At 39.3% G+C, this 20341-nt stretch overlaps 1 protein-coding gene across 6 annotated transcripts in view; it reads right to left on the bottom strand.

The window, feature by feature from the left end:
• Nucleotides 1–20341, bottom strand: part of Tpgs2 (tubulin polyglutamylase complex subunit 2) — a 35235-nt gene that overhangs the window by 5449 nt on the left and 9445 nt on the right. For 2 of the 6 annotated variants that reach the window (XM_076836655.2, XM_076836659.1), the window contains exons 3-4: nucleotides 11172–11259; nucleotides 9035–9163 (exon numbers count right to left, since the gene is read on the bottom strand). In XM_076836655.2, the coding sequence (XP_076692770.1) occupies nucleotides 9035–9163; nucleotides 11172–11259 (217 nt within the window). Of the gene's footprint in view, nucleotides 1–781; nucleotides 896–4586; nucleotides 4649–9034; nucleotides 9164–11171; nucleotides 11260–20341 lie in introns of those variants that run through there. The other 4 variants (XM_076836656.2, XM_076836658.2, XM_076836654.2 and 1 more) reach the window with 3 other exon arrangements.

Raw genomic sequence — 20341 nt, 5'->3', positions numbered from 1 at the left:
GAGAGAACAGTTAGCCTTCAGGTTTCATCTCTATATCCCCTAGATGGTTCATGTAGAGCACTAACTTGGAATAACAATTCCATGACATGGTTTTTGCCACTCCCTGCAGTATCTAATTCCAACTATAGTTCAAGATGCAGCTCAAAATCTGTTTGCAAAGATTCTTCAAGTTGGAGATAATCTCTCCTTCTCCCAGAGGTAAATCCTGGTGTCTGTACATTCTCCCCCATCTACTGAAGATGGCTTGCCCTTGTCCAGTTCTGTAGTTTCAGTCTCAAGGTCTCAACTGCCTTTGGGTCAGAGGACGGGGTAGCAGTTATGCTCAAGGGCACAGAGCCTCACTATCCACCACTGGCCCCCCTTTCTAATGATTTCCCATCTGGAATTTTGAGGTCTAATAAATCAGGTTTTATTATTATTAACTGGCCTAGATACAGAAGTATGAAACAAAGATAATGTATTTCCTGTATGTTTACTAAATGTATGAGCTTCCAGGGATGGGTCTATAAACAGAAGGACTGTTTCTTTTAGTTTATCTCACCTATTATCTGTTGACTGTTTTGTAGTAATTCACATATGAAGATGGCTAAAGAAGACTAAAAATTAGCCTACAGGGGGTGCTAGAGAGGGCCAAAAGGGCTTTCTAAGTCTTGGCACACAGAAAATCTAGAAGCACCTCAAGAAGCCAGGGAGGTATGTGTCTTTTGTGTGATGGCTGACAAGTAGTCAGGCAAGATCACACCCAGACTAGAAGACTACAGCATCCCATTGTGATTCTTACCTGGCTTCCCACTTTTGTAAACAAGGCAAACCTTCCCATTCCCACTGCATGAATCCAGCTCAAATATCACACTGCGAGAGTCAAAGTGAGGCTTCTCTGGCTGGTCCTCACTCGCTGTAAACAAACAAACTCATCTCAAACATACTATTAAGTAGTATTTTCCAAAAAAATTCCATAAATTCCTGATCTCATTGATGGATTAGGCCTTCTGTCTGGGCTGTCCTATTACCCATAGATATTGTCAGAGAATTTGGGGGAAGGTAACAGGAGGACCTGAGTTTCTTGGGAGTGGTACCGCATAAAGTCAGAAAAAGTTGAAAGACCTGACGTTGACATTGTTTTATTCTTTTTTCAGGGATTGTTTATTATGTAAAAATAGGATATCATACACATTATCTGAATCTTGCTTTTTATACAATAATACCATATGGAAAACCCTTTAAGTAACTGATTCATTCTTTTAGTGGCTGCTTGATGGTTTGTGGGAGTCTATTTCTCCTATTGATAGGAATTCACCTTATCATCATTCTGCTATGAATTCTAAAATAATTATGACTGCACATGTTCTGGTGTTTTCCTTATGCAAAGTAGGTTTCTTGTAATAGAATGGACATTGTCAGATTGCTTTTCATAAAAGGTCCTTGCTTTTGAAAGACATTTGCAATAGGTACAGAATTCTAGTTTTAACATTTCTTTCTTCACTTGAATTATTTCTAAGTAGACATATATCCTTTGCTCCTTGTATGTAATCTGGCTTTTTCTTCTGGTTGCTTTTAAGATTTTATTTTTTATTCCTTGTTATGGTTTGGCTCTGGAATCTCCCCTAGTTCATGTTGAATGCCTGGTCCCCAATGTAGCAAGGTTCAGAAAGGCTTTTAGGAAATGACCAAATGATGACAGCTGTAACCTCATCAATTGATTAATCCATTTGATGAATTAATAATGTGAATGGACTACTGGGTGTTAATTATAGCTAGGTCACTAGGGGTGTGCCCTTGAGGACTGTATCTTGTCCCTGGCTCCTCTCTCTGCTTCCTGGCTGCCAGGAGAAGAGCCGTTTTCCTCTGCCACCATGTTACGACTTCATTTCAGGCCCAGAGCAATGGAGTAAGCCAACCATGGACCGAACCTCTGAAACCATGAGCCAAGATAAACTTTTCCTCCTCTCAGTTGTTCTCATCAAGTATTTTATTCACAGCAACAAAAAACTAATACATCCTCATTTTGAGCAATGTAATTATAATGTTTTTTGGTATCACTTCATGTTTCTTTTTCCTGGTCTAATGAGCTCAGTGAAAATATCAGTTTATAATTCCATCAAATTAGTAAATCTTTGAGTCATTACATCTTCAAGTATTATTATTTTCTGACCCCAATCCCTTCTTTCACAGACTCTAATCACACATATACTATACCATTTGTTACTCCCCAGTGCACAGATGTTCTTTTTACTAACTTTTTTTTTCTTTCTGTTACTTTGGATAGTCCCTATTGCTGGGTTCTCCATTCTTCTGCAATCTTTTCTTTTTGCCACCGCTAATTTCGTCCAATGTATTTTTCATCTCAGACCCTAAACTCCAAAAGCTAAACTTGGAATACAGAGTTTCCAATCTGTACTTTCAAAGACATACAGAATAAAGTTATAATAACTTTTAATATCTATAATGCTAATTCTAAAATGTGTGTCAATTCAGGGTTGGTTTTGATTAACCCACTTTCCTCCTTGTTATAGTTGCATTTTTTTTTTTTTTTGCATGCCTGATCATCTTTGATTAGGAGCCCAAAAGTGTTAATTTTACATTGTGGGGTGCTAATGATTTTTATATTTCCATAAATACTCTTGAGCTTTATTCTTAGACATAGTTACTTGGAAACAGATACTTTGGGCTTTGCTCTTAGATTTGACAGGCAGGATCAATGTAGTGTTTATCTATAGCTAATTATTCCCCTTTCTAAGGCAAGCCCTTCCATGTACTTTAATGCTTTGTGAATCATGAGGCACTTCAGCTTGCTTAGTCTTCTTGGTCCTTTATGAGGACTAGACATTGTTACCTCTAGTTATCTTCAGTGGTTTTTGTCATTGGCCTTGGGCAGTTTCTTCATCACATGTGTCTATCAGTTCTTTGCTGAAGACTCAAGGGAACCCCTCATAGAATTCTGGAATTCTCTCTTTAATCGGCTCTCTGTTACTTAGTCCTATGAATTCTAGCTGCCTTAATCTATCTGGGTTCACAACTTTGTCATCTCAACTTGGGGAGAACAATGGTCCCTGCCTGGGTTCTTCTTTCTATCCTGTGGACTGGGAACTCTCAAGGAAGTAAACTTGGGAAATTATACGGCTCACCATGATTGTTTCCCATTGCTCACAGCTCACTGTTCTTTGTTGCCTAATGGCAATGTCCTAAAAACCACTTTGTATATCTTGTCTAGGCCTTCCTTTAACTGCTGTGCCAGGTGGGAAGAGAAATTTGGCCTCTGTTACTCCTGCCTGGATGAAATCAAAAGTCTAGACTGGAGATTCTGCCAAAATTTTAGCAGCCCTGCATGATGCTAAAAGTTGGGGCAGGGGGTGGGGGTGGGGTAGTCTGCCCTTAGGTGAAAAGCTGTAAAAAGAGCAAATTCCTGCAGTGAGGTTCCCTTCTGCTAAGTGTAGTTTTACACTCCAGTCTTTGCCTGATTTTGGCTATTCTCCAGACCTTTCAGGTAATTGTTTTAAATGTTCTTCTGGATTGTAGAGTATTAATTACCTTAGAGCATAAGGTCACCATTTGAATCCCCACCCTCCACCTCAAATCTCAGTACCACTGTTTCAGTTCCTCCCCTAAATTTTAGTTTGGTTTTAACTCCATGTATGCATTAGCATCTTGATGTGTGGTTTATACCTGGGAATACTGGTGGATCTCTTAATGGGACCTGTAATTTATATTGGTTCTTGTAGCAGAGTTTTGTATCTAGTTATATTTTTAGTAGAAATTATTTTTTTGAAAAGTTATTTACAAAAACAATTTGGGACCTAGAATAATGTCACTCCCTCTAGGGTGGATTTTTCCCTTTATATAAAAGGATTTTTTTGGGGCTGGGGTTATGGCTCAGTGGTAGAGTGCTCGCCTTGCATGTGTGAGGCCCTGGGTTCGCGCCTCAGCACCACATAAAAATAAATAAATAAAATAAAAGTATTGTGTCTATCTACAACTAAAAAATAAAAAAAAAATTAAGATTTTTTTTGAGATATAGTTCACCTATTTTAGCATTCACTCATTTAAATTGTACAATTCAGTGGTTTTTTAGTATATTTACAAAGTTGTGCAATCATTACCATTATTACAATTTTGGGACATTTCTCTAGAGTGAATTTTTATTTGCATCTGCCATTCTCTGAGATTAATAACCTAGGATTAACTATGTTCAGTTTGGGGATTTAATACTTTCTGGATCACATAAATAACTCACACCGAGCTTCAGTCCATGTGAGTAACAGTTACTTCTGGTTCATCCTTGCTCCTGGGGTTCAGGTTTTCACTATTCCTTTACAAAGAGCATGGTCCCATCTTTTCCAGGCCCTAGAATCCATTTTATTCCCCTTGCTCATAAATGAGTCAAATTCTCGACCTTTCAGCAGTCTTTCTTCCTCCTTTGAAGAGACAGTGTACCTTAGATAAAAGCAACTCCACAATCATCTTCCCTGGATTTCTGTCTTCTTCTGGATGTTGATCTGATACCATACCTTAGCATATTGTTAGCTCTTTGATGCTTTTAGGAAAACAATTGTTAAATTTTGTCCTGCTTTTAAGTCTTCAGCAGGAAGGCTGCTCTGAATAATCTGCCATTACCAGAAGAGGAAGTCTCTTCATCAGTTTAAGAATGTTTCTGGAAGATAATATACAGGTAAGTTTTGCTTTTGCTTTTTTTTTTTTTAATCAATTTAGTAGTCTCTATCTTTCAAAAGAGATTTAATCCCATAAAATTTATGTAATGATTGATTTATTCCTCTCATCTTTATGTTATATATCTTAATTATTAAGTCACTTCCTTTTCTTCTTTTTCTTTTTTAAATTCCTGTCATTCAACATTTCCCTTATTAGACTGGAAATTTTAGTGGGACATAGTGGCACAACTCTATAATCACATTAGGAGGATGACATGTTTGAGGCCAACATGGCCAACTTAGCAAGATCCTGTCTCAAAATACTGAGATGATGAGTTTATTCTTATCTACCCCAGACAAAATAGAGCCAGCAGGTCTTGAAAGAGTGTGGGCCTCACTCATGCTTGTGTGTAAGAAATAGAACTATACAAGGACTTCCTAAAGCCCATCAGGAATTCCTTCGCATCCTAGATGCAGCTCAAACTCATATACTTTGCTCTCTATACACTTATTTTATGTTATCAAGGTTTATTTCAAGAAATTATTCAAGACTACTGAAATTCAGATAAGACAACTGCCTAGCAATGGCTGTCTCCACCAATGGGCTAATACCAACTGCTATAATGACTGGATACCAAAGAACCTTATTTCAGGTAAACTTCTCCTTTGGGTCTTTAAAAGCCTGCCCTTACCTCAACCCCTCTGGGTGCACTTACGGCTTTCCACAGCCTCTGCATCCCACATTGGAATTTCCCATTACTCATTCCCAAATAAATGTGATTTTTCCAAGAGCCATCTGTCTGTATTTTAGGTTGAGACCTGATTAGATTACCTTTGTTTTTTGATAATTAGATCCATGACTTTCTTTATTTGAAAACAATATACCATCATTTCTCTAACCAAATGGGATATACAAAATTCTAAGATGATTCCCAAGATTACTGCCTTCTGGCATATACATCTCACATAATCCTTTCCTCTGAGGGTGGTTTAGGACCTGTGAATACGATGGGCAGTCATTCCCTGGATTGGGCTACATTAAGAAAGTTCACAGCACACTGGGAAGAAATTTTCCTGCTGGCTTAAAAGCTGCCATGATGTGGAAAGGGACATATGGCTTATATCTGAGGGCAGCCTTAACTTGCTTGGAGTGAACCCTGGCTGAAAGTCAGGATTAAAATAGGAACTTAAGTCCCACGTTGCAAGAAACTAAAAGCAGTCCACTACAGTGAGCCTGGAAGAGACCCCAGTGCCTCCAATGAAATCAGTCTCAGCCAACATTATTTCAGTCACTAGGGTTCAGCTTCAAATAGTTGCATTCTCTGCTTGGCCAGCTGTCAGCTCCTTAAGAGGACCTAGCTGACCTGCAGTTTTATTCTTGATTCATAGAAACTTCTAATAAATAAATAAAACTGATAATAAATTTGTGTAGTTTTAAGCTATTAGATTTGTAGCAATACGTTATACAGGAATAGAAAACTGGCACACCAAAGCTGTTTTCCCCAGCAAGTTGTTGTTGTACTTATTTCCTAAAGTAAAATAAGATCTTTCATTTGCTACCCCTTCCCTTTTCTCTCAGTTATCCATTATGAGGACCACTGAAACCACTGTTTTAATTTGACATTTTTTGGTACTTTGTTACAATAGCCCTAAGTGGCTTAACAGAAATTTATGGTCTGAAATCAAAGTATCCAAAGAATATTCCTCTGAGGGCTGTGGAGAAGAATCTCTTCCATACCTCTCTCCTAGCCTTTGGCTGTTTACTGGAAATTTTTGGACTTCTTGTAGAGGAATTGCCCCTACCTCTGCCATCATCTTCAAATGGCATTCATCCAATATATGCTTGTGTCCAAATTTTCTTTTTATAAAGCTCACCCTATTCCAGTAAGATCACATCTTTTAATTAAGTCTGCAATTTAGAAATAAGGTCATATTCTAAGGTACTGAGATTTAGGACTTAAATATATCCTTTTTTGGGGGTGGGGGAAGGGGGCAGAATAGGATTTAACCTAGAATACTTTAACTGTCCTCTCTCCTCACATTTGAATTAAACTGAAGTGGGATAGCACTTTTTAGAATATTCTTTGCACTATGCTCAAGAGTTCTTATGTAACACATTTTGAGCCCTTACAACTTCCTTCTTATAACCTGAGGTATATTTAGTCTGTGAACATAGGACTCTTGATTTTCACTCCTTTTTCTCTTGGTAACCTAGAAATGTTTTTTCACCATCTTCTAATTCCCACTGATATTTCCACTGATGTCTGATTACTACTCCTGTACAATTTATTCTTTTTTTATTTTTAAAAGATGAACACAATATTTTATTTATTTTTATCTGGTGCTGAGGATCAAATCCAGTGCCTCACATGTGTGAGGCAAGCTCTCTACTGCTGAGCTATAATTCCAGCCCACAATTTATTTTTTTTGACTAAAAGCTTGTCATTTTTTCCTTATCAGGATATGCTTAGATGTTTGGGGTTTTTTATTGCTCTGATTTAGGTTTAGGTTGAATTTTTCCAATTGCAGAGAAATTTTCTTTTGTTAGTATTTATTTATTGCCTTTCCATGTCTTCTTTCTTTGGCCCCTATAATTGCAATGAAAGGTGTCTGGATTTATTTTCTACTTCTCATACTCTCCTACTTTTTTTCCTTAAAATTCACTTCTCTAAAATTTACTTACCTATGTTCTATAATATTCATCGCACATGATTTTTCTGTCTAACTCAGGTGTCAATAATATTTGTATTTTCTTCATTTCATTTAGTCAATTGTTTGAGAATCTTTGTAATTTTTTTTATCTATATGATGTCTCTGTGCTGTCTTAAAAATTTCAAGTGTTCTTGTGCTTTTTGTTTAGATATTCATCTGTGTGCTCTAGCAGTTTTAGTTCTCTGGTTATATATTCTAACATTTCTTCTGATGTCTTCTGTTTGTCTGCTGAGTACCCTGAGAAAAGTCAGTATTTTTCTGTTTACATTTTAATGAGACTTAGATCTAGTTGTTAGACTATTGCAGAAAGCATGAGCCCAGCAGGTGCCAGAAGGCCAAGTGGTCTTTATACCTGTAAGTATATAGGAGCAATATGGTCCCTACCCCTGGCTCAGAACTTATCTTGAGGCCCCTCTACAGAGTACTTCTTTCCTTCCAGACTCACGGGCAGAAAAGACCTAGTCTGTGTAACTACTTCTTTGCCTTTTAGAGAAACCATATCATACACTTATTAAACCAATGTGAACTTTTCTTACTGCTGGGGATTCCATAGCTTTGAGTGACAGGCTTTTTCTTGGACTCATCACTTTCCAATTTTTGTCTCTGGACTCCTGTTGCACTGTTCTTCATTTGTTTGTCCAGTGGAGGGAGAAAGCCTTACATCAGTTCCTTCTGCCAGAGCTTAAATAAACCCCCAAGACCTAGACGCTAGCTGTCTACTCACTATCCATTCTTCTTTTCTTTCGTAAATCCCAATTCTGCTTGAGGAGGTAATACTGCACAAATAAAAATATCTCCCAAGACTTCTTCAGGTCTAGTTGTCAGACTATGGGTGGCTTTTTGACTCTGTTCTGACCAAGGGCTATTGGGAGAGACTTCTGAGAAAAACTGGTTTCCAGATAAAATGAGGAGAGATTTTGCCAAGGGCTTTTTTTTTTTTTTTGGCCATTGTTCTTTGTTTTTTTACCCTTCCTCTTCCTGTCAGAAACACAGACTTGAACTGGGAGGTAGAGCCCACAATACTCAACCATGAGGATGAAAACCATACCAAAGGCTGGTGCTGCAGGAAGTGAGAGGGAAACTTTCACATTCTCAAGCAGCAACTTCAACCTAGTTCCAAATTTCATGAGAGAAATTAACCACTATTTAGTTTAATTACTGTAACTGAGTATCTGTTATAAGCAGCTAAATATTCTGATAGAAGAAGCCCTCACTTGAGGCTTTAGCAGCTAATAATCCTATGAGCCATTTCACTTAGAAGTAAAAAAGAGCTTTAAAGGTAGGAATGGAGAGGAAAGGGGCTGTATTTAGACTGTCATATTCCCTGAACCCCCCTGATACTTAAGTACTAGGTGAAGCTTAATTTGTAACATTTATTCACTCACTCAGCATGTACTCATTAAGTGCTTACTGTGTACTTGGTACTGAACCATGAGGAAACAAAACAAAGATGCCAACCTTGATTTGCTTCATTAAAATTTCCTTTGTTGGTATAGGCTGTTGCTGCTGCTGCTGTTTTAACCTTATTCCCATGGTTCTAAGGAGCTATGAGTGGGAAGGGTTTTGGTTTAGTGAAATATAATACAGTGCCACAACCTCTTCCCATGGTCCTCAATATTATGAAAGGGAAGCAAGGAGGTTCATTTCTAACCCAAAGCAGAAGTTCCTCCAGATACCTTCGTATGTATCATCCTCCAGGTCTGCCAGAGTTGGTGCATTAGGAAGTGAATACATGGAAGACTGGTTGAGCTGAGTCAGTTTTGAGATGCTGTTAATTGTCATGCTGCCCAATGGAATGATGTGCTCTATGGAGACATTAAAAAGAATGACAAAAAGTTGACAGCCTAGTTATAATGGTCATCATAAGCCCAGCTATTGTTGGTCACATGACTGAGGCATTTGATGAAAGGTAGGAAGAAGAGGATCAGTCACCACCTGGCCCTAAGCACCGGTCTTTCATGCAAAACAAAACAAAACATGGAATCAGGGGCCACAGGCAATGAACAGTCCCTACTACATTAGGGTATGGCTACAGAAAAAGTTTAGAAAGGGATACTCAAGAAGTTAGAAAATATGAACTTAGGAACCTCATTTGAAGAGTAAATGACTTAAAAAATATTTCCACTCTCTCTTGCCCTTGTTTAACCAATATGCTGCATAAACAATTATACTTTACAAAGGAGAAACAGCTTTTGATTATATACTGGACTTTTCTCTTATTATAAACTTTCATGATGGAAAATATCTCTCATCATTTTCCCTTACTCAGTGGAGAGAACTGGCAGCCCTTCTCACTTGATTCTAGTCTTCTGTGATTAGGGTATAAATAAGGAACAGGAAGACTGCATGTTTTCCTTATCTATTGTATAGAATCCTCGACACAGGGTGGCACACAGACTTACAAATCTGACTTCTAGAAAAACTGGAATGATTGAAAGCAATAAAACAGCTGGTATAGACCATGGACTGTTTGAGGAGAAGAGACTACTAATAAAATGCTGGAAGCTGCCTCTACCGTCTTTTCTGTTAACAATGTAAGCTATTTAGTAAAGAATGGGTACAGTAATCATGATAAAAAGACCAGGACTAGGAAGATCAAGTTACAGAAAATATTGCAATATGACCAGAGACTCATTTATAAAATAATCATGTAATATCTCTTCTCTGAGGCAGGCTTGTGAGGGAACTAACCTGCCCTCATAATGTGGGCAGGGAGTGTCTGTCAGTCAATCTAGTCTCTGTCCCCTGTCTACTGCTCCAGATCCCAAAGGCCATGGCCATGGTATAAGGGAAGGTACTGGTGGTGACAGATAACTTTTAGGCCATTGAAAAAACAATTCTAAGTAAAAACTAAAGTTAAATGTTCACTAGTAAGCTATTAGAATTCTGTTTCTCTGGTCAGCTATGGGAGACAGTCATAAAGGCTTCAGGAATCACCAAAAAAAGGTAATTCAGATATGTGGGCAGGAGGTGGAGGCAGGAAAGAAAAGTCAGTTCTGTGAAGCAGAAGTCTCTCCTCCTTTGGGTCAGCAATGGGGAGGTTTAGGGTACTTCCTAAGATCTAAGCAAATATGGGGATGGGGATGTTGCTGGAGTGGGAGGCAATAAAAGCTAACAGGGATGAGGACTGGCAAGTCTGTGTCAGGAATGGGCTGGACTCCGGCAGCTAAATCAGAATTTCCTAGCTTATGAACTTCTTTAAGTCCTCACCTAAATGTGCAGTAGCTGCAAGCTCTGACCTGTACGAAGTTGAGAGTCCCTACACCCATTATGCAAATGTGTTAGTCTAGACACATTTAAAGCAAGATGACATCCTACAAACTGAGGCAGATGGTGACTGAGGCTGAGGTGGTACAGGAAGAGAAGGTAAGGTTCTGATTTGAGGGTTAGAGCACTAAAGTCTTCACAATGGTATGAATAAAGGAAGAGTCTGAAAGAGAGGGACATCTGTTCTCAGGGACCATGGGTCTTTCCTGCAAGGTTACTCTGAGAAGTCTGCTCTAAAGTGAGGCTGGCAGTTCTAGTTTTTTAATAATTAATGTTTTCTTCCACTCTATTCCAACCCTATTTATAGGAAGCCTCTAAATTAAGCTCGCAGGCCAGTACCAGCTAGACACTGGAAAAGGGTAGAAGTAGGTAAAGCACTAGATATCTGTTAGCTTTAGGAGAAAAATCACAGCTTCTGAATGTGGTACTCAAAAACCCAGAAAAACTGTGTAGATTGAAAGACTCATAAGTTGTGAGTTCCCAGAGCTGTCCCACCCAACCTCTCCACCAGGGCAATGTTCCCCAACAGCAAGGAGGATGACTTACCATCCAGTTTCACACTCCATGTCATATGGAAGCCATTGGTCATTAGGTAAAAGTTCTTCAGATCCTCAGGCATCACACAGTTATTTTTCTAGAATCACAAAGCAACCGAGCATGAGGTCGGGGCTAGGAAGGAGGGTGTAGGCCAATGACTCAAATTGCTGGGGGCATGATTCACCATATTCAGATCTCTGAAACAGAAAGACTGATAATTATCTATAAAACTATTTGACAGGTATTGGGGCCTGCAAATGGAGTTATCACCCCCTCCCCTTTGTTTTACTTCACTAGATAAAGCAGATTAGGTGTCTGCTCTGCCACAATATTCCCTAATGGCCAGCTGGAAAAGGAGCTCAAAGGGAACAAGCTGAGGAGACAGGGGAATGTGATGAGAGAGGAGGCCTTAGTAGTCTGACTACATTGGAGCAAGGCAATCATTATCAGGAATTTTAGATCCATTCTCTTATATTACCTTCTGAAATAAATTATTGGACAAATAAGAACATCTTAAAAATAAACTCCTTTTTAACTCTGTCCAAACTTTTATCTTATTGGATCCTTCTAAGTTGTGATACCATTGTGTATGTCAAGTTCACTTTAGATCATACTGTCAGTCAGTTCTAGGCATCCAATGGATGGGGAAGTATTACACAGGAGGAAAATCTGAGTTTGCTTCCTGATTTTTGTCAAGTATGTTGAGTGACCTTGAGCATGTTGTTTTAACCCTATGAATTAAGACTAAATCTACAAAACACTGGAGGTGAGGGCTTGTCAGGAAGTGGACTAAGAAATTATGATTTTAGCTATAGCATCTTCAAGAATGATAAGTGTGAGGACAGTTTTAAGCTTGCAGGTGATTTTAAGCAGTACTTTTAAAAATTATTAAATAGACAACTCATTTTAATGAATCAAGTTTTAAATTTCCTTTAAGAACTAGAATATGAACTCTGATCAGATTTTTTTTTCTCCCTCTTGTTACCACCCAACTCCCAATCTCACAGATGTCAAAGTGAAGGGATTTACAGATTCTTTAGGTTAATTTATTTCCTACTTAGTAAATTATATGGAGTTTGGGGCTTTCTCTTAGTGCCTCCTGTATGGCTACATTCTCTCTTTGCAGAGAGAAAAAACATACATACAGAATGCCTTTTTTCCACTCCCAGGATCCTTGCAAAGGAAGCCTACAGTTAATGCTATTCTGACAAGATTTGTGCTCCTATGCTCCAGAAGATCAGCATCCACTTGAAGATTTTGATCACCAGTACCATCTAGTGGTAGAGATAAGAAAATAGCTACCTATCAGTTTTTTTGTTTTTTTGGGGGGTGGTACTAGGGATTGAAACCAGGGGTATTTTAAAACTTAGCTATATCTCTAGTTCTTTTTACTTTTTATATTGAAATAGGGTCTCACTAAGTTGTCCAGGCTGAACCTCCTGCTTCCGCTTCCTGAGTCACTGGGATTATGGACCTGTATTACTACTTGTAACTACCAACCATTCTTAATGGGGCTTCCATGAGATTCCAGAAGAGAAGGACAGGTAGACTACCTGGCATTGTTCATCTTCAAGTTAGGCTGAAGAATTTCAGTAGTAGTATTTACACATTTGTTACAGCATTTCTTTCAAAATGAAATTTAGTGTTTTATACCAGAATTTTAAAAAATATTCAAAATTCATAAAATAGTAAAAAGTGAAATCAAATAATAGATTTTAAATGCTTATATAAACTTATAAATTGTCAAATGAATCAAATTCATGAAAAACATTATGTCTATACTGTCTGATATAATGGCTGGTAGGACCTGGCCCTGCTGCATATCTTTCTGTCCCATGCACCTGAGGTCCTACAGTGTTTCCGTTCTTTCCTACAGTGTTTAGCTTTTCTGAGTGGGATTTTCAGGATACTGCTGCTTTTGGTGGCTCCTATGCCCTGGCCAGCAATTCAAATTACTGCCAATAAAGCAATATGCCCACTTCGGAGAGCTTCTCTCCATACAGACTTACGATCAGCCTTCTTTTTGGAGGGATGTGGAGGATATGAAAGGGAGAAGGAAGAAAATAGGCAGAAGGTGAATGGAAGAGGGGCATCTTCAGATTGGAGGGAGAATCTGGGCTGAAAATGAAAAAGGGAGAATAACCCTGTTGACCAGAATCTAGAATGACAGCTAACTGCCACAACAGGGTACTGCTCTCTCTAGTCCAATGATGATTCTGTCACATAGCTGCTAATTTCCAACATTTTCCCCTCCTTCCAAGGAGGCTAACTGCCGCAGTCTGGCTGGGCACAAGATCACGAGCCACTCAAACAGGAACAAACTTTATTTGAAATAACCGCCAATACCACGTTCGTGCCCGGGGAGATTCCCGATCCACCCACGCGGCCTTCCGCCGGTCCCTTCCCGGAACCCCAGCGCAAGCTCCTCCCCCGGAATTCCCTCCTACTGCACTTTTCCAACCAATGGGAACTCTCCAGGAGTCCCGCAAGGTAAACAGCAGGAGTCCGGTATCCATATGAATGTAATTTTTAACATAATCATATCATCTCAATGGCTAGCTGGCATCACCTTTCAATCAAAAATGCCATGCATCATATTAATTGGCTGTGGCTCCCAGCAGCTAACTGCAATAGTTTCTTAAGTACTATAAAGAATAAACCATAAACTGTTATTACTTCATCAGTTGTGGGAGCCATCAACTAGAATCCCAGAAAACTCTGATGAAAGCTGCCTGAGCCTGAAGCAAAGTGCTGTCCATTGTCTCCTGCTTATCTTCGTTACTTCTGGACAATCTTGCACTCCACAGTTCACTCCTATTTTAGTGGCAACATCATCTGGGAAGAGAGCTGGATAACAAATGCAGAAATCAGGTCACCAAAGGGACCAGAGGATGGAAATTAGTGTTTCTGGAGGGCTTGTCCTTGCTGAGTAGTTTTCAACTACAGCCAGATGAAGGACTGCCCATGAAACCCACCAAGAAGAACAACTAAAATATTACTGGAAACATGAAGCACTGAGCATAAGTGCATCTAATGAAACTTTTCTTGGGGAGGACAGTCTACCATTTGGAAGGAAAACCTGGTCTGTAGAGGGATGACAGAATTCTCAAATATTCTCAAAGTCCCTCTTAAGGAAAGGTGGAGGGTTCACTAGAAACTATTATTTTGTTGAGTAGGATATAAGAATTTGGGACCAAACCAAACTGCTTAAGACCAAGAGGAGAGGAAGAATACTTTGCTCCAAATCCTTTCTCTACAGCAATATCAGTTTCCCTGTAAAAACACATGGTGTAGTATAGATTTTCCAGGGACACCATGACAGTCTTCAGAACAGTAATGCCTTCAGGCCTAATTAATCATCAGGCATGGAGTTTTACAAGGAGTGGAAGTTGTGGGGTTGGAGGAGAAAGCTTCCTATCTATAGCTTTCTTGCTTTAAAGCTCCTGGGTGTAGTAGTCTCAGGATTGAAATGAAGGACTGTGGAAAAGCAGCCAAGTGGCTGACTCTGACTATTGTGTTTTATCTAATTCATTCATTCATCCAATATTTATTAAGTGTCTGTTATAGAGTAAATACTGTGCTGGGCATTAGAATAAGGAAAGAAGCAATGTATAGAGGTGGCTGTACCAGACACATGGGTTGTTTATACAAATCCACCTTTTTCTTCCTTCTTGACAAAACCCTCATTTTGCTTGAGATAGCATGTGTCTTGTTAAATATTTACTTTTAAGACCTCCTCTGCAGTTAGTGCTTGACATTAAGATGTAAACACAAGTCCAAAGAGGTTTTCAAGAAAACTTTCTATCTCCTATTAAAAGGTGATGGATGTGGCTGAAGACACACCCCTCACCTCTTCTTCCTGCCTTGAGCTTGGACATGATAGGCAGGGCTCTTGGTAATCATCTGGCCACCATAAAGGAAAAGGACAAAAAAGAATTCCAGATATAATGGCTTATCACTGTTAGGGCTGATGAACCAATTCCAACTGTCTACATCAGTACTTACTATCTGCGATCTGGTAAGTGTTCTGCAGCTGTGGGGGCAGGGAACATTAAAGAAGAGAGAGGTAGGACAAAAATCAGAACAGGCAATGCTTTAGAATTCAAGGAAGAAGATTTATGGGTAATTAAGATGGCTCACTAGAGGTGCCTGGCACACTTCTCTCCATAATAAAGGAAGTATCTCAAACACTTCAGTGAAGTGCTAGAATACAGTGGGGATATGGCAAAGACCTTACAGAGCACAGTGATATACAATGGTCTTTAAGCACATGACATCTACCATTCCTTCTCTAGACCAACTCTAAATTAAGAGGGACTTAGCTTGACAGGGAAAGGGTAATAAGCAGGAGGTTATAAGCAATCTTCACTCATGCCATGGCTATCTGAGACATTGGTCTTGGAGAAGCCTGTAGCCCTCAGAGGCCCGGAGCTGAGTTTGGGAAGTTGCTAGCTTACCACACAAGTGCACTATCCTAGAGAAAAAGAGCCCAGCCCCTGACATTGTGCCCTTACCCAGCCCCTACCTAGGCTCCTGTTGCACAGCAACATTTTGAATCCTTTCTACCCAGGGTCCTGTGGAGCAGCCAGGCAGCTATCCCCAGAAACCTGGCTGACCTTGCTTTTTGAACCAGCTAAGTGCCCCACCCACTCACCCTTAGTCCCAGAAAGTAGCTGGGGAGCCCACCTTGAATGGCTCAGCCTAGAGGTCTTGGGAAGCAGACAGGTAGCTCTGCCCATCTAGAAGCTGGGGTGGGCAGGAGAAAGTCTTATCTGACTGGCTTGGCTCACTGAGGCACCCCAGGAAGCTGATGGAAAGCCCTACCCATCCTTCTGCAGCCCCAAGAAGCAGCTCAATAAACTGGTACCAGAAGCTTGGCCTGTTAAGGTACTGAGAACCAAACAAGTGACCCTGCCCATTCCCCTTGGTCCTGGGAAACAACTGGAAAGCCCTCAGAGCAGGCTGGCCTAACAAGGCCCTGCAAAGTCACCTGTGTGGCCCCTCGGATACTGACAGGTACTTGGTCTGAGCCCACTAGTATGCCCCAGTGCCTATGCAGCCCTCAGACTAGCACTCTGCCCCACTGGGCCCACTGGAGTGGCCTTGCCTCCACATGACCTGTGGAAACTGACAGGTTTCTGTACCTGCAACCAGGTGCACTGCACCCCGACGTTCCAATGAACATGTCCCACTGTAGAGAGATGCATCCTAGCTAGCAGTGCAATCCCAAATGCCTGCGGCCAAGGCCAAAGAGACACCTGTAGACACGGCTAACTTTGATTACTCCTTAAGAAGATACATGGACACAACATTAAAGCACCACCTGGAATGAAAGTCAATGTAGCATATCCAACCAACATGCTAGGATAAATCACAAAAACTGGAAAATGGAATTATATCAAACTAAAAATCTTGGGTAACAGCAAAGGAAACACAAGGGTGAAGGGACAACCTACAGAATGGAAATATTTTCAAACTCTTCATCGACAAAGAGATTAATTCCAGAATACATGTGGAACTCAACAGTAAAAACAAAACAAAAATACAACAAATGCTGGTGAGGATGCAGAGAAAGGAGAATTCTTATACACTGTTGCTGGGAATGTACATTAATATAGCCATTATGGAGACTGTAGGGGGGTTCTTCAAAAAAAACTAAAACAGAACTACCATATGATATGGCAATCCAACAATTAGGTATATATCCAAAGGAACTGCAATCAGTATGTTGAAGAGACATCGTACTTACATGTTCACTGCAGCACTATTCACAAGAATCAACTTAGTGTCTATCAACAGAGGAATGGATACAGAACATGTGGTATTTATATACAATGGAATATCATTTAGCCACAAAGAGAAATTCCATCACTGCGGCAAGGTGGACGGAAGTGGGGACATTATGTTAAGTGAATAAGTCAGGCACATAAAGACAAATAATGCATGTTCTCATTTACATGTGGAAACTAAAAAGTTGATCTCAAAAATGCAGAGAATAGAATAGTGGGTACTAGAGTCTGGAAAGGATGCGGGGGAAGGAGGAAGAGAAGATAGTTAACAGGTACAGGGATGCACTTGCACTCTGTATATATACTGTAGAAAAAGTAAGGCTGAAAAGAAAAAGGATATTCTGCCAAATCATTTGGTCTCTGTGAGCCATAGTTTTGCCATCAGTACATCGAATTTTTATCTGGGGATTGGAGAATCTAATCCATCAAGAATCATAAAACACTCAGCAACTATGCAATGTCACTGAAATGCTTAATAATAACAACAACAGGATTCTCCTGGCACCAGGATGCTGTGAGTATTAAGAGGCACATGCTTTCACTGTGCCTGACAGATGAAAAACTCAGTAAAGACATTAGGTCTTACTAAATACCAACATTTACACAAGGCAGGTAGCAGGCAAAGTGAAAGTGAATCATACATAACTGCATAAAGCCAGGCAGATGGAAACTGCTTTTCAAAGACAGAAAGTGTGAAATATATTAAAATGGGAAGAGGCTATTTACTTTTTCTTAGGATCTGCAGTAGGTATTTGGTCATTGAGGTTTTAGTTTTCAATCTTTCTTCCTGGATCTAATATTTTGTGACTTCCTATCACAAAGTCACAAAATATTAGATTATAGCTGGATGAGTCCTCCAGGAACACTGCTTTCAGACCACCTATTATACACATGATAAAGTCACCCAGAGAAGTTATAGTACTTAGTCAAGGGCCCAGAGCTGGCATTAGACTTCTACTCCAAGCTGTTCTCCTCACACCATAGTGCCTCCATAACTTTTCTGCTATGTCATATTTTCAGTTAGCTTCCAAGAGTGCTTCCAAAGGGGCAGTGGCAGGGAGCCTCTTCCTGGAGGACCTTTTCTAGCTATTTATTTAGTTGTGAACACTGAGTATACCATATGAAAGCTATTCCCTAGTTGGGGTGTCTCCAAGCATGGAGGTCTGTAGATTAGTTCACTAGAGAAGTAGATCCAGCTGTTCTCTGGCACAGGCACTTCTGGAAGCAGGCACAAGTCAAGTATGTCTATGTGGTAACATCCTATAGGACTTTTCGTTGTTTTAATCCTTTTTTGTGTGTTTTCCATTTTTTTTTTATGGTGACCAATGTTGTGTTTATCATGACATAAAAATAGCATCTTAAAACCAAGGTACACACTCCAAATTCTATCTTCTACATTTGATTGTTAACTTTCAAGCAACCCACAGGCCTTCAAAAGCCCAGACCCTCCAAGCACAAATGAAAAAAATATTTTTACATTAATGATACTAATATGGTTTGTACTTCTTAATTAGCATATTAGTACTTTTATTTTAAGTAAAGGATTCAAAGGAAAATTGTAAATAATGTATTTTATGATTCAAGGTACTTTCACAAAAATCCTCCTACTGAGTATGTCTAAGGAGAATGTGCCATTATTTATCTCAGTTACTTTAAAAATCTCTTTTTCCTTTCTGACCTGTAATGGCTATTCATCCAGCTCTGTAACTGCATTCTCTAGGTGTCATTCCAAGCTGAACAGGGAAACCCAAAATGATGCACTGTCCAGGAGGCTGACCATATTTCAATGAGATCCACTGCAGACAATAGCCCTGGGAATTAGTTATGGAAGGTATGCTCCAAATGAGTAAACGATATTATAATTGGTAAAGCCAGGACAAATGGATAGTCTTCTCCTTAAAAAGTTCTGGGGAATATATAGTACAAGAAACAAGTGGGGGAAAAAAAACCACCTTAGAAATTGCTTCATTAAGTAAGTGGAATAATATGTCATAGACTTAATGGTATTCCACTTTGTTCTCTTACCCTCCCATACAGGTCTGACAGGATCAGCTGGTTCAACATTTGCTCCAATGTCTGTTTGTATGCTAGTACCATGTTGTTTTGATTACTCTAGCTTTGTGACATATTTTGAAATCCCAGTGTGATAGCTCCAGTTTTATTCATTTTGGTCAAGATTGCTTTGGTTATCTCGGGTCTTTTGTGGTTTGATATGAGTTTTAGGATTGTTTTTTCTATTTCTGAAGAATGACATGGAAATTTTGATAGAGATTACATTAATCTGTAAATTGCTTTGGAGAGTATGAACATTTTAGTAATAAAGTGAAATAAGTCAGCTACAGAGAAACGAATACTGTATGATTTCACTTACACTAGAATCTAGAAAAGGCAAACTCTTAGAAGTAGAGTAGAATGATGGCTCCCTGAGGTTGGGGGTGTGGAAGGGGGAAAGAGGAAACATTGGTTAATGGTTAGAATGAGCAAATTCTGGTTCCACTGCACAGCACAGTGACTACAGTTAAAAATGTATATTTCAAAATATCTAAGAAAGAATTTTAAATATTCTCACCACAAATAAATGCTAAAAATATCTGAGATGAGGGAAATTCTAATTAGCCTGATTGGATCATGCTTCCATATATATACACACACACACACACACACACACACACACATATATAATGTATACATATCTATATATATACATTCCATATATGGAATGTACATATGTACATATATACACACACACATTGAAATATTTGAAATATCACATCAAACCCCATAAATACATAAAATTATTTGTCAATTAAATTTTAAAAAAAGGAGTTCAACAAATAGATACTATATGAAATTCCCTTTTTCTATTATCAGCTGTGAATTGAAATGGAGGTGGGAGCTGAGACAGCCCTGAGAAAAATTGAGGTGCTGCTGAGCTGAAGTCCTGGAGAAAAACCTCAACTACCAGTTACTGAGCTTCCAGAAAAGCTGCTGCTGGCTCAGCCTGGGAGCAGATCATGCTGGCAGGACTAAACACACAGCCAAGGGCTGCCTGGCTGCTGAGGGCAAGATACCTAGTGTTATCTTCTATTAGAGAGACAGCCATGCATAGGAGAGAGGGTATGTGTTTAGAGGAAGGCAATTCTGAGCTCGAATTCTGGCTCTATCACTTGGTAATTGTGGGACCCAGAACAATTTCTTTAACCTCTTTGAGCTTCAGTCTCTTCATCTATAAAATGAAGATACCATGACTACTTTGTGGGGTTATAAGTCATTTCATAGAGAATAACTTAGATGATATGTGTTAGCAGATACTTATTAAATCACAGGGTTATTTCTTAGCCACCAGCACCAGTCAGATCTATTTGCTACTCTACAGCTATTCAAATCTTT

This window comes from Callospermophilus lateralis, chromosome 17 (genome assembly GCF_048772815.1).
Source record: "Callospermophilus lateralis isolate mCalLat2 chromosome 17, mCalLat2.hap1, whole genome shotgun sequence".
Classification (NCBI taxonomy): Eukaryota; Metazoa; Chordata; class Mammalia; order Rodentia; family Sciuridae; genus Callospermophilus; species Callospermophilus lateralis.
The sequence above is the reverse complement of the archived record's forward strand: the minus strand, read 5'-3'. Positions and strand labels throughout refer to the sequence as shown.